The following is a 13,629-nucleotide window of genomic DNA, read 5'->3' as shown; positions in this document are numbered from 1 at the left end:
TAGGCTTTCATTTAAAGTATATTTTCCCTTTTTTCCCCAAAAAACATTTCAAATATCACTATTGAATAAAATACCAGCATAATAACAAGCTCAGCAAAATATTGTCTAATTATCATTGTCAACAAAATTCCAGAAGATATTGCAATATAGCAGAATCTAGCAGAAGTGGGACTAAGAAACATTGACCCTTTACAGACCTCTACTGCAGCGGATAACACATTTAATTTTACGCAGTCCAGTGTTGACCATCCTGCCACTGCAACATTTAAAATACTTCTTACAATAAACTTCCTACTTACTATTTTGAGTTTTATAGCCTCATTTCTGTTTCTATGGAATGAAGCATGCCGTATACTAAGGTCTACATTATTTTTATTTAAGCATCCCTTCTCAAATTCTAAACTGCTACTAAGTCCCGTTTGTGGCTTGATGCTCTTGTTCTGTCTCTTTTTCTTCGCCGGAGCTAAAGCACAGTCTACAGACCTGACCTTCATCTGCAGATGGGTCCTCAGAGGCTGCAGCATCCAACCCCCTAATGAAGATGTGTGTGTGTGTGTGTCAATCACATGCAGGAAGAGCATGCTGAGCCATCTTTAATTCACTTATGCCGAGCTCGGGGAGTTTGACTGCCTGAGGCGGTCTGTGTGTCACTAAATCACTCAGTGATGCAGCCAGCACTGTGGCCAAAGCAGACCAGACGTTTTATATATACAAACACAGACCACAGACTCTGCCATCTGCTTTATAGTTCCATTAGGAGCACACTGACAGTGAGAAACTACTCGAGCGAAACCAAACTGGTTAAACTTTGGTTTTCTCGTCTCTCTTCACAGAGCAAGGGTCACCGTCCCACGAGCAACAGTGGAGACACACAGTGAGAGAAAGCAGATGACAGCGTGCCGTGTGGGTGAGAGGTAACAGATGCGTGAGAGGTTTCATCTTTCCCGCGAGTCGTCCTGTCAGCTGCACCTGCGCTTTATGAGCCAAGTGTGTGGGCCGAACGCTAGCTATAAATCCAGCAGAGAGTCAGTGTTGATGAGAGATCGTGGACATACTGACAGACAGACAGACCAGGGAGTGTTGTACACTTAGTTTTAATATCTTTAAGCTGTTTTGCATTTGTGTTGCAGACATTGATGCAGTACTCTCATAGTCATCCGTCACATGAAGAGCGCTGTTGTCACAAAATTACTACTTGTGTGGGTTGTAACGGTTATAGAATGCTTTGCATTAAATTTCTGTGGTTATCATATGTACATGTTCAAAATACAAACTAATAAAAAATAAAAACACAAGCAATCGTCTCATTTTGTGTAACTTTTCAGGCTCTAAGATAAGTTGTGATCAACTTGGATCAACACCGAGATAGAACTGAAGTAGCTGAAACTAGATCAAGGTTCGGCCTGTATGACCGCTTTCATGAGAATAAATGATATGAATCTGTCACCATCAGCCTCAGGAGGAAACGCTGGTCTCCTCATTTCATATATGCTGAAAAAAATAGTAACGTTCATTCTCATATGCAGTTTCTTTTTCAAATCAAAAACAACAGAGACAGGTTTGAATTCATACAAAATTGCATGCCATTTAAGGAATGCTGTGCTGCAAAAAAAAAATAAAAATTTTAACAAAGTTTTGCATTTTGGCTGTAGTTAAGTGGTTTGGTTTCAGCAAGGTGGTTATTATTATTTTTTAATGCTTTTTTCTAAGGAAAGAAGGGAAGGAAAACACCTGAAAAAAACAACAACATGATGTTCAGTTGGTCTTTGGATCAGGAAAAATCCAAACGGCAACTATATGAAAAGTTGCAAATGTAAAAAAAAATAAATAAATAAATAACCTGGCAGGGGTTTTTTTTTTAGGTCTTAAAACGTCAATACACTTTGACACATTTTGACTACGGGAACCAAACTGCAACATCTGTGGAACGTTTTGATTATATATTGTCAAATGATATGATTCGTGCATGTAAATGAAAGTTTTAAAACTTGATGAAAACGCAGATGTAAACAGACCAGATGACACCTTGCATTAAGACATTAAGATACAGATATGCTATGCCAGGTCCGGATGTAAAAGAGTTAACGTGAAGATTCAGGCACAATGAAGGAATTCAAACAGTCATACATGATTTAAATGATTCTTGTCAAATAAACAGCTCTCGCTCTTGTAGAAACACTAAATAATACAGCCAGCAGTGAATGCATTAAAACAACAGGCCACACAAACGCTTCCTTCATGAACACTGCGTCTGAATTATAGATAGCAGCTCTTTCATGAACGCACAGGAGTGCTGTTGATTTGCTCACGAGTGATACGGCAGCAGTGACTGAGAATGGCGTAACTGGAGCGGCTGTGAGAAACTGCAGGACAGACGGATGGACAGCAGGACTGTGGGGTGAGGAGAGACGGCAGAGATTGGGTTTCGGACGGTTTGGACTCACCATGATGAGTCCGGTGGTGATGGGCTCCGAGCATCCATGACACAGCTCTGCAAATTTAGCCCAGTAGTCCTTCTTACAGAAGAGCCGGTTGTCCTTCTCATAGTACCAGTGTGAGAGAGACGCGCCGCACTCACAGCACCTGCAGATCAAACACAAGGGCAGAGATCAGCATTCTGATCAAATTCATGCAAGGAGCCTCGTTCACTGAAGAAGAGTCCCCGTTTTCCCTGATTGCTGCACGTTTCATTACTTCTTTAAACGACTTTTCATGTTGGGGTCCAACTTGCGTCGTAACACATATTTACACACTTGAGGTTGTACGTCTGCTCTTGTATGTTGGTAGCGGAGCGGTTTGACGAGTATGAATGCTAGTTAGCAATAAGACCACGTAGGCCTGAGATTGGCCAACAAAATCCCAACCGGAATGACCGTCATCCAACGAAATTCTGAGGTTTGTTTGGCAACAGCCTCATTTAAATATAATTCAGTAATAGAGTATGAGAGGTGGTGAAAACAGTTATGATACACAACACAGCACAGCCTCAAGAGCCTTTAGAAAATGTTTGTAAATATTAAGGACTCCAATCGTCATGGAAACATTATGCGAATCAAATCGATTGGTGTTGTTCTGACGATAGAAGATATGGTATGAATGAAAGGTAATTGTTGGGTGCTGCACACTGACATACACAGAACTGTAATGGATCCACAGCCACAAATATCAGTTTAATACTCAAACAACGAAGAAAACCAGGAAAGAACATGCTGATACTCAGTAACATGTTTGAGCAGAGCTGACAGGAGACGGAGCAAATGTGTGTGTGTGTGTGTGTGTGTGTGTGTGTGTCATAACAGCAGCCAGACACTGATGCCTCACTGTCCTCTGTGTGTGTGAGGATTGATCTGATGAGAGCCTGAGGGAGTCCAGCTCATTAATGACCCCTGAGCAGACCAAACACCTCCTGACTGTGTTTGCCTCACTATCACAAACCAGTGCAGAGTGAGCTGTGAACAGAGTTGGGTACAACGCGTTACTGCATTCTAATTACTTTTCCTGGTAACGCAGTTACTAATGTCAATAAAATTGCGTTACAAATGCAGTGTTAAAAAATATGAAGTAAAAATGATGTTTTGCACATCAGGATGCCCTTTAATAAATCACCGGAGAATGCCAGCTAAAATACAGACGAGTCCTACAACATTTAAATGCAATGAAAGGTTGTCCATCATATTTCAAAATGTTGCACTTGTTTCACATACAGAAATTGTTTTTCTGGCATGTCTTTTTTAGTCTGGCATTATAGTTTTGGGAAAAATGCAACATATGAATGTGTACAAGTTTATGTCACAGTAACACTAATAAAATACAAATAAATGATTTATCAGAATGAGATCCTTCCGCGTCACATCACATTCTTCTTCTGAGGTAAATTCAAGGCGTATTCCTCACAAGAGCGTCTTCTTCCAAAAACGAAAAGTAGCCGAGAGGAACTGGAGTCTTTCTTTGTTTACGGAGGTGATGTGGACGTTCACATATTGGCGCTTGGTTTGGCGCGGATGATTATCTTACAGCACGCGATGTGTGTGACCACATGAGCTCCGACGGGAAAGACTGCGGTGGTTTCATACAGATTATTTTATCAGAGAATATTTGTTTTCCACACTTCAAGCTTTCTTTAGATATGTTTCTCATGTCATTTTCGTGACTCTTTCAGGAAGATATTTGCGGAGACTGAGAATGCAGAAAGCACACCCTATTTGTTTTCTTTATTTAACAAAGCAAAAAAAGGTTTTGTTGATATTGCGAGTGTATACAAATGATACTTGTGTAATTTTTCAGTCAATATTTAATGAAAGAACTATGAGTTTCCCTTTGTAGTGTATTTTTTTAGGTTTGATAACTTGAAAAGTAAACTTGAAAGTAATGTAATTAGTAATCTGATTACTTTTTAAATGCAGTAATCAGTAATGTAATCAAATTACAATTTTAAAGAAGTAATAAGTAATTTGTAGTGGATTACTTTTTTGAGTAACTTACCCAACACTGGCTGTGAATCAGTACAAGTACTAGATCTAGTGGAGAGTATTTCATGATGTCACATACACTCTACAGGACCTGAATGAGAACATGGCGAGTTCAAGCAAGGCAAGAGAAACGGTACCCGCCAGATCTCAACACGGAACTATGATGCATTACAGAAGTGTGTTTATATAATATTTTATAATAATACAACACCTATGCACTTGCAGATGTTTCTACCGAAAGAGAGTGAAGTGTTGAGTATTTGCTGTAGTTCCTCTAACCCTACAGACAGACGAATCAATGACAAGAGACGAGAAACCGGTAAAAACTCATCTGGGCTTTTATTGTCTTGTATCTCTAGCTTGCACTACTCTGAATGATGCTGAAACTCTTTACGGCTAGCACTTAAAATAAATCGCTTGTATTCCTGATTCCTCAAGACACTTTGGATAAAAGCATCTGCTAAAATTAATGTATTGTAAAAGCAAATGCATTTGAGCTCATATTTAGCCTTTTTTATGGTAATTATGACACATGAACTTGAAGCGTTATTGTATTCATGTGCAACAAGGAAACGCATTTGTCCTGATAACAATGGCTCTATAGACCGGTGAGTAACCAGGTTAAATGCTTTAGTAACTAATTCCTGTTCACCGGGTGAGAGCTGATATACGTGGCCTACTGAATGCAAATAAAGCAGATTATTTTTAGAAAGAAGGAAGAACTTCAGCGTTCCTATTGTACTGAAGTGGGAATGCTGATGTGTGCCGTAATGCACCTGTCATTAGTGAGAGAAGCAGCAGGTCTCTGTGTGTTTATAACTCTTTATAGCCACTGAACACGGTTTCTCCTCACTGACTACAGATATAGAACGTGTCAGAGCAGTCCAACCCCAGCCGCTCTGAGCATCAGACCTCATCTACAGAAAGTCTGACCACAACGCTGCTGTGTGCTAGTTCAACATAAGCCAAGGCCCAAATCTGCAGTGTGATCGCACAGAAGTGAGGAATCACTCGTGTCTGGAGCACAAATGTTGTGGGTCGTATTTTAATGCTTGGTGTTCAGGTTTGATTGAATCACTAAGCAATAGCAATAGTCATGCTTCCCTCAGCAGACGCACATAAAGCACTGGCCTGAATGAGAGCGAAGTGTTCGTCAATGAAGGCCTCTCCATTAGCCAGATGAGAACAGGAAAGCGTTTGGCCGGCAGACGCGGGGGGATGCTGGGTAATCCATGCCGTGATCCCCAGGGCTCTGTTATCAGCGCTAACGATGAAAGCAGAGACGGAGCGGATGCCATGAATCACTCCTCGATCTGTCTGGCTTCAGCGTCTCAGATCTCTCATCAGAGCTGGCCTCTATCCCTTCATTACAGCACATCTCCTACATCCAGCGCCATCTACCGATCCGGGTCAGAGCACCAAAAACACATGACATCAGCCCCATCCCAGAGGATTTCTGTCATAGCTCACGAGCTCAACAGCATCTGCAGTTAAACTTCATTTATCAACTATCAATTTATCTCTGGATGAAAATATTTACAGCACAATAACTGACATCACTGGTTATTACTGGGCTCTTTTCCTCATCTTGGAGAAGCATCTCGTTGTGGAATCTGTATTTTCCTGTTGGTTATCATTTGTGTTTCTTCAGATTAAAAAGTCTGCTCAAAGAATACTTGTAGCAACATACGTGAGGACATGTCAATACCATGGTAATAATGTCACGTTAACACAATGTTAAGTTTTTAAGTACATGTTAACAGCACATTAGTTCTGCGTGTGAGGAAGAACAACAAACAGAAGCAGTATCGTCAGCAGGTGTTTCCTCGATTTACTCTAGACATCAACAAAACCATGAACATCTCTGATAAAATGCCATTCAAAATGGAAATCTAACATATTCATGTTTTGTTTACATTGCATAACTGATACAATGTATAATTATTCCAGCAATCGAGTTGTCTTCACTCTTTAGCCAAATTAACGACACCTAAACATTCATTTCAAACTGTAGTTTAAAGCAAATTATTACATTTATGCGAAGCCAACAGACTTGTAAATATATGAATGTTCTTCATTTGAAAACATCTGTTAATGTGTTTTGCTTATTGGTGCTGCTGCTGTTATAAAAATATGTGCTTTTATTGCTGTGATACAAAGATGAAATTTAACAAGAAATAAAACATGCAATACATATTTGTTATTGAACATAAATGATGTTTTATTAAAGTTTGGGAGGAGCACGTCAGATACTTAGCCTAATTAAACACAAGTGGTTCGCACTCAAGTCAATCAATGCACAGATATAAATACAGCTGACATACCTCTATTCATTTAACGGTTAATCAGCATTCGGTCTGCACCTTTTGCCATTACATCACAGACTCGACGTCTCCCGTCCAAACAACGAGACCTATGCTGGGGGTCTTTTTGGATCCTCCGGCCAATCTGCCGGCCCCAGGATCGGTCTTTCTCCACCAGACACGGCCACCGAGCTCCAGGCTTCGTCGTGGCCACTGCTCTCTGCTCAACCAGCCACACGCTCTCCTCCACCGGCATCACTTCCATCCTCTTATCATTCGGATGCACGAATTTCATCCGTGCCAACAATTCCTCAGCCTTCACCGCGGCTCTCCCGGCAGCAGCGCCGTATGCGCCCGGGCTTCTAGCTTCTGTTTCCAGATGCTAACGCGAGGCGGGCTCCGCTAGCGGCGCAACCACCAGTGTTGCCAAATTATTTTCAGGTAAAATCGCTAAAGGCAGGTAATTTGTTGATAAAAGTTGTTAAAGGACGTCGCAACATCATTGGATGTTAATGTCCATGCCTAGAATACACACTGGAATTACTTAAACTTTCTGTATTTTTCACCAGCATTTCTTACCATATTTAATTTACACATTGCATTCCTTAAATGGATAGATAATATGGATAAGATTAATTTGTTTTGTGGATACATTTTTGATCACAGTGGACCAACAGTAAATGATTAACAATCATAGGTTTAAAAAAAAAAAAAAAAAAAAAAACTATAAATATTTATAAAAGCGTGGCATTTGTTGCTGAAAGTTGCTAGGCTAGTGCGAGAATGGCTAATCTAGCAACAAATGGCTAAATCGGCAACACTGCAGGCTACCTGGACATTCCAGCATGTCCCGCTAAATGTCACAAACCATTTTTTGTGGCCTACAGCTACAGCAGCAGGAGCAAGCACGAGGCTGCCTCCGCTCACAACACAGGCCCACACATCTCAGTCTTTTTCCTCCCGCTACTAATAACCCCCTTTTTTCCTTTACAGTGGCCTCCAGCTCCAGCTCCCATAGCAGACACTAGCATGAGGCTACCTCTGTTATCAGAGCAGGCTACGATAGTTCTTCAGGACTCCCTTCCTGTGGCCTACAGCTACAGCAGCAGGAGCAAGCACGAGGCTGCCTCCGCTCACAACACAGACCCACACATCTCAGTCTTTTATTCCTTTTTCTCTTACGCTTCTATCAGTTTCCCACCTCAAGCCCCTGAGGCCGATATTCAGCGTGAGGCTGCCTCCGCTGGAAATTGCGGCCCCTGCTCCTCTCCCTCACAGCTCTCTACTCCATTTAAAGTCACAATATCATCTTTTACAGCAACATCACTGCTTGTCCCACCAAATACTGTTGCCTCAGTGCCACCGCTAGTGGCTTACAACATCCGAGCGCAGATCCTGGCAGGTGCAGACATAGACCCCTCATCTAAGGCCGTCATTAATGAGTAATTGGGTAACCGATGCATTGCAGACCACATAGGCCATAATAATCGTTTTGAATAAAGTATCAAAAGTAAGTAACACATGGTTCTGTTGAAAACTAATATAATGTATTATACAATATCATGTACATACGCAGTACATCAAAGCCTACAGAGGGTTCCAATGGCCCGACAATTGTCTACATGTCACCGTGCTATCTAATCCTCGTTCGGCTAAACATCCAATTCAAATGTCCACTTAATCTTTAACATTTGGCCATTTCTTTATGACAGAAACGCCGCAACAATCGTAAATTATTGAATATGGACGTCAAAAGTTACCATTTTTCCAAATTCTTCATTAAGTTCAGCCGTTTCACTGAAATCTGTGAACTATCCCCTATAGGCGGCGCAAATTAAACGAGGGTTCATGATCAGGCCTTTCAATGACCGCCGTCTCAGCATTAGCCCATTGGAGTGGCTGCTAGGAAAAGAAACTAGGGTAAGAAACCTTCTAATCGATTTGTCAGCTCTGCATAACTCCCCGTTTAACCCTCTGGGGTCCGAGGTGATTTTGGGGCCCTTGAGATGTGTTGACATGCCCTGATATTTGTGTTTATTTCAGCTATTTATAATGTACTATTGACCAACATGTATTTTTTTTGTATTCAACACAAACTGTGCTACAATAATATGTGACCAAGATGGATGTACATGTTTGCATTTTTTCAAAAAAAAAATATTATGCCTGGTTAGTAAGTTTTGGGGAAAAAAATGTAGCTGAAATAAGGCCATAAAAGCCACACTAAATCGTCCTGAATAAGACTTTTGTGTAATCAGTCTTCTAGGCTAGAATATTTACTTCACAATTATGTGAAAATCATTCTGCTTACTCATTCACAGAAAACAATATATTGATTTAAATGTTTAAAGACATGTTTTGTGATCTAAAGCCAATATGCGAGGGAGTGGTAATGGGCTTGAATATTAAGTGGTTCTCATCTGAGAGACAAAGGGCCCTCCCCTAAAGCTGCTAATGGCCCATCAGTGTGACTGTGACTGAGGCAGGTAAGACAGAGTGTGAGGAGACTGAATTTTTTTTTTTTTTTAGCAATTATTTGTATTTTATTTACAACACAGTATAATCAAAACATACATAATGAAGGTCAAAGACACATTATTGTGCACTGATCTAACCACAGAGATGTGAACAGACTTTAATTCATTCCTGCAACAGATTCTGTTCAACAAGTGAAACAAGTACCTGACATTTACTTATTTCCATGGATTCAAGAAGAAAAAAGCATAATCAGTAGTCAAGGATCTTGTTTTACCATAGAATATCAGTGTAGTTGAACATCAAACTGTGTTCCTCTGAGAGCACTGTACCAACAGCAGAAGAAAGTCATCAGGATTCATCTGTGGTTCAGGTACCTGATTCAATAAAATACAAACAACCAAAAACATTTGTGAGCATGTTAACATCAGGAGCATCTATATATATATATGTTTTTATAGACCTTTTATATCTGAGAAACTAATTATTATTGTTTAGCATGTTATTAAAATCTATTTTTGAACAGAGTAGGCTATTAATAATAAACGTTGTAAACATACTTAGACTCGTAGCATTGATCATGTTACAATGTACTCTCATATTACTTTTATTGTTTTATATAGAGCATGAAAACATCATCGTGCCGTAAGAAATTTAAATACAATGAATTGCTCATCATATTCAAACACTGTAGTCTGGAATTACAGTTTGGGAAAACACAACTCTGATTGTGCAGTCATATAGTCTAGTATGTATGATTTTATAGCAGCTGTTATGATTCTGCAGCCATAGACTCACGTATGCTGTAAACTACAAAAGGATGTACTCTGTACCATAAAAAAAGTATATTTTATATCTGAGAAACTAATTGTTATTGTTTAGCACGCTATTAAATCTATTTGTGAACATGAAACATTCTTCTAAACATTCTTAGAGGTGTAGCATTCATCATGTTGTCGTTTGGGAAAAACCCAACTAAACGTGTTCAAGTTTGTCACAATAGCACGCTAACTAATGCAAAAAAAGAAGCATTACTTACTCATCAGATCGATCTCCTCTTCTGGATGAACTCTTGTTCTTATTTTGAGGGAATTCCAGCCTTTACTCAGCGCGTCTTCTTCCAGACACTAACAGTATAGCCATGATGATCTCTTCACTCCTGACTCTGTTTATGCTCCAAGCACGCGCGGGTCACGTGGTTATTTACATGTGAACACGAGGGGGCGGGATCTCATTAGAAATAATGAGTTAGACTGGACAGACTGAACATCGTGACGGTTTGATACGGATTACTTTATCACAGAATGTTTGTTTTCGATATGATTTACTTCATTTGAAAGTAGACGCTTCAGGCTTTCTATAGAGAGAACTCTCATGTTTCTGTGTTGAGAATTTGCTGAGTTACACTTCATTTTAGTGACGTGTTACTATAAACAGATCGCGGAGATGGAGAAGACAGACAGCGCACCCTGTTTGTTTTCTTTTTTCCCCAAAACCACAAAGTTTTGTTGTAATCGTGAGTGTACTCAAAAAAAAAAAATAGACACTTCACAGTTTCGATTGATGTATAACACTTATTTGTGTACGCTAGCAAAGGAAATTCTATTTCGTTGTACGCTTAACTTTTGGACTCAAGCAGCACCAAAAATTTTTTGTCACAAAAGATTTGTCGTAGAATCATGCAAGCAATTCTCATAACATCTACCCTATTAGACGACTCAATTATTCTGAGTATTGAGCTCCCTGTCAGATGCTGCAAGAGTGCTCCCGGTGGAGCAAATACGTTTCCCTGTCGACTACTGGCGAGGCTCACCCATCCGACGCTGTGGGTAGTGAACTCACGTCAGATGCTGCGTGAGCCTTCCCAGTTGAGTGAATATGTTTCCTTTCAACTACCGGCAAGGCTTACCCGTCTGATGCCATGAGTATTGATATTCCGTTGGACGCCATGTTCATTCTAGCCTTTTTCGGGTTTCTGAGATGCTCAGAGCTCACCATCTCCTCTAAATTCGACCTGGACACCAACCCCACCATCTCAGACCTAACAGTTCTCGATAGCGAAACCATTTCATTGAAAAAAATAAAAAATAAATTGGCGCGAGCCTTCCAGCTAGATAAACTTACCTTTTCAAGTCCCACGCTTGGCGAGGCTTACCCATCCGACACCGTAAGTCTTAATCTCCCGTCTGATGTCGACGAGAGCCTCCCAGCTAGACAACTTACCTCTTCCATACTGCGGCCGGAGAGACTTACCCATCCAGGCTGCGAGTATCCATCTCCAGTCGGATGTCGGCGAGAGCCTCCCGACCACATAACTTTACACTTCTGTCTTTACCTGTCCGACACAGTGAGTCTTGATCTCCCGACGGACGCCAGCGAGAGCACTCCCGGCCAGACAACCTTACCTTTTCAAGTCCCACGCTTGGCGATGCTTACCCATCTGACACAATGAGTATTGAGCTCCCGTCGGGCGTCCGCGAGAGCCTCCCAGCCAGACTAACTTACCGTTTCATCCTACAGTTGGCGAGACTTACCCGTTCGACACAGCGAGTCTTTTCTTTTCTCCCTACCCGCCCGGCGAGGCTCATCCATCCGATGCTGTGAGTATTGATCTCCCGTCGGATGTTGCGAGAGCCTCCTTGTTGGACGTCCCAAACTCTTTTTATCTGCCAAGTTGATAGGACCCACTCTTCCGATGTCTGGAGTATCGAGCTCCAGTCGGAGGCTTCATGGGCCCTCTCGGCCAGATACCCACCCTCTGATTAACAGGGGCTGATGGTCAGTAGGGCCCGTGCACCGACTCCGTGAACTATCCCACTGAATGCAACTCAGGTCCTTCTGGTCAGGGCCACAACCACGCTGCTCCTCCATCGGCAGGCAGGGCTCACCCGTTCCAACGCGATGATGAGTATCGCTTTGAGCCCTCCCCGACCGGTCGCCCCAAACCACGCAGTCCATACCAGCGGCTGGTGGGGCCTACCCATGCATGCCACAAACCTCTCCCACGGAGCACGTAGGCTCCCCCGGCCCGCCATACAGGCTACTTCTTGAAACTAGCTCCTGCCAGATCTCAGTGCATATTTTGGGGCGGGATCTTAGTCTGGCGGCTGTCCAACACTCAATTGCTTTTGGGGGGTACTCTGGGTTCGGGCCATTCCTGAGCTCGGAGCCCTTCCCCAGGACAGCACGCCAACTATGCATTACCATACTCGCCAAATACGCATTACCTTACTCGTGCTAAGTTATATGTAAGTGTGAACTCATGAAACACAAGTTATCAGTATCGGTTATAAAAATAAAAAAAATCTATATTGATCTTTCTACACTTCCTTTTTTAGGGTCAGGAATATGGACATGGTTAATAAAATGTGTTTAATTCCATGGGTCTCCTTAAGAGTTAAAGAGTTACCATAGTACGCAAATTTACAGTCATTACAGTCAGGGTAAAACCTAGAATGTCAAAATCAAAATCCTTTTTATCCTATTTATCGCCCAAACTCTGGAACAATCTACCTAACACTGTTCGGGAAGCAGACACACTGTGTCAGTTTAAATCTAGATTAAAGTCCCATCTCTTTAACCTGGCGTACACCTAATACACTATTGTTTCTATAATTCAGGATTGAAAAGGCTGCATTAATTAGGTCAACCGGAACCGGGAACACTTCCCAAAACACCTGATGTACTTGTTACATCGTAAGAAGATTGACATCTACGCTAATATTAGTCTGTTTCTTTCTTATTCCGAGATCACCGTAGCCACCCAGATCCAGACTGTATCCAGATCAGATGGTGGATCAGCACCTAGAGATGACCTCTACAGCCCTGAATGTCAGCGGAGACCAGGACACCCAGATGAGTGCCAGAGACAGATCCCCAGTGAGGACCCCGCCACTTAGACAGCCATCGGGAAAGACCACTGGAACCAGTTGAGACATTACAATCTGACTTTGCTACAGTTGGAACTGAACTGCTGGTTTGTTTGGTCAGAGGAGAACTGGTCTCCGACTGAGCCTGGTTTCTCCCAAGGTTTTCTTCTCCATTCTGTCACCGATGGAGTTTTGGTTCCTTGCCGCTGTCGCCTCTGGCTTGCTTAGTTGGGGACGCTTCATTTCCAGCGATATCGTCGACCTGATTGCACAGACACTATTTAAACTGAACTGAGCTGGACGATGACATCACTGAATTCAATAATGAACTGCCTTTAACTGAAAATTGAGTGTTTAATCTTGTCATTTTACATTATTGACACACTATTTTCCTATTTTGATATTGTGCAGTTGCTTTGACACAATTTGTATTGTTATAAGCACTATATAAATAAAGGTGACTTGACTTCATCACAGCAAACCTCAGACGCTTGACAGACACCAGTTCTGTAG

The 13,629-nt window shown here is 41.6% G+C and overlaps 1 protein-coding gene across 3 annotated transcripts in view; it reads right to left on the bottom strand.

The window, feature by feature from the left end:
* Positions 1–13,629, bottom strand: part of LOC306854015 (LIM domain kinase 1-like) — a 78,342-nt gene that overhangs the window by 24,422 nt on the left and 40,291 nt on the right. For all 3 annotated transcript variants that reach the window (XM_079391793.1, XM_079391795.1, XM_079391794.1), the window contains one exon: positions 2,445–2,583. In XM_079391793.1, coding sequence (XP_079247919.1) covers positions 2,445–2,583 — 139 coding nt within the window. The remainder of the gene's footprint in view (positions 1–2,444; positions 2,584–13,629) is intronic.

This window comes from Barbus barbus (assembly GCF_936440315.1).
Source record: "Barbus barbus genome assembly, chromosome: 34".
Taxonomy (NCBI): domain Eukaryota; kingdom Metazoa; phylum Chordata; class Actinopteri; order Cypriniformes; family Cyprinidae; genus Barbus; species Barbus barbus.
The sequence above is the reverse complement of the archived record's forward strand: the minus strand, read 5'-3'. Positions and strand labels throughout refer to the sequence as shown.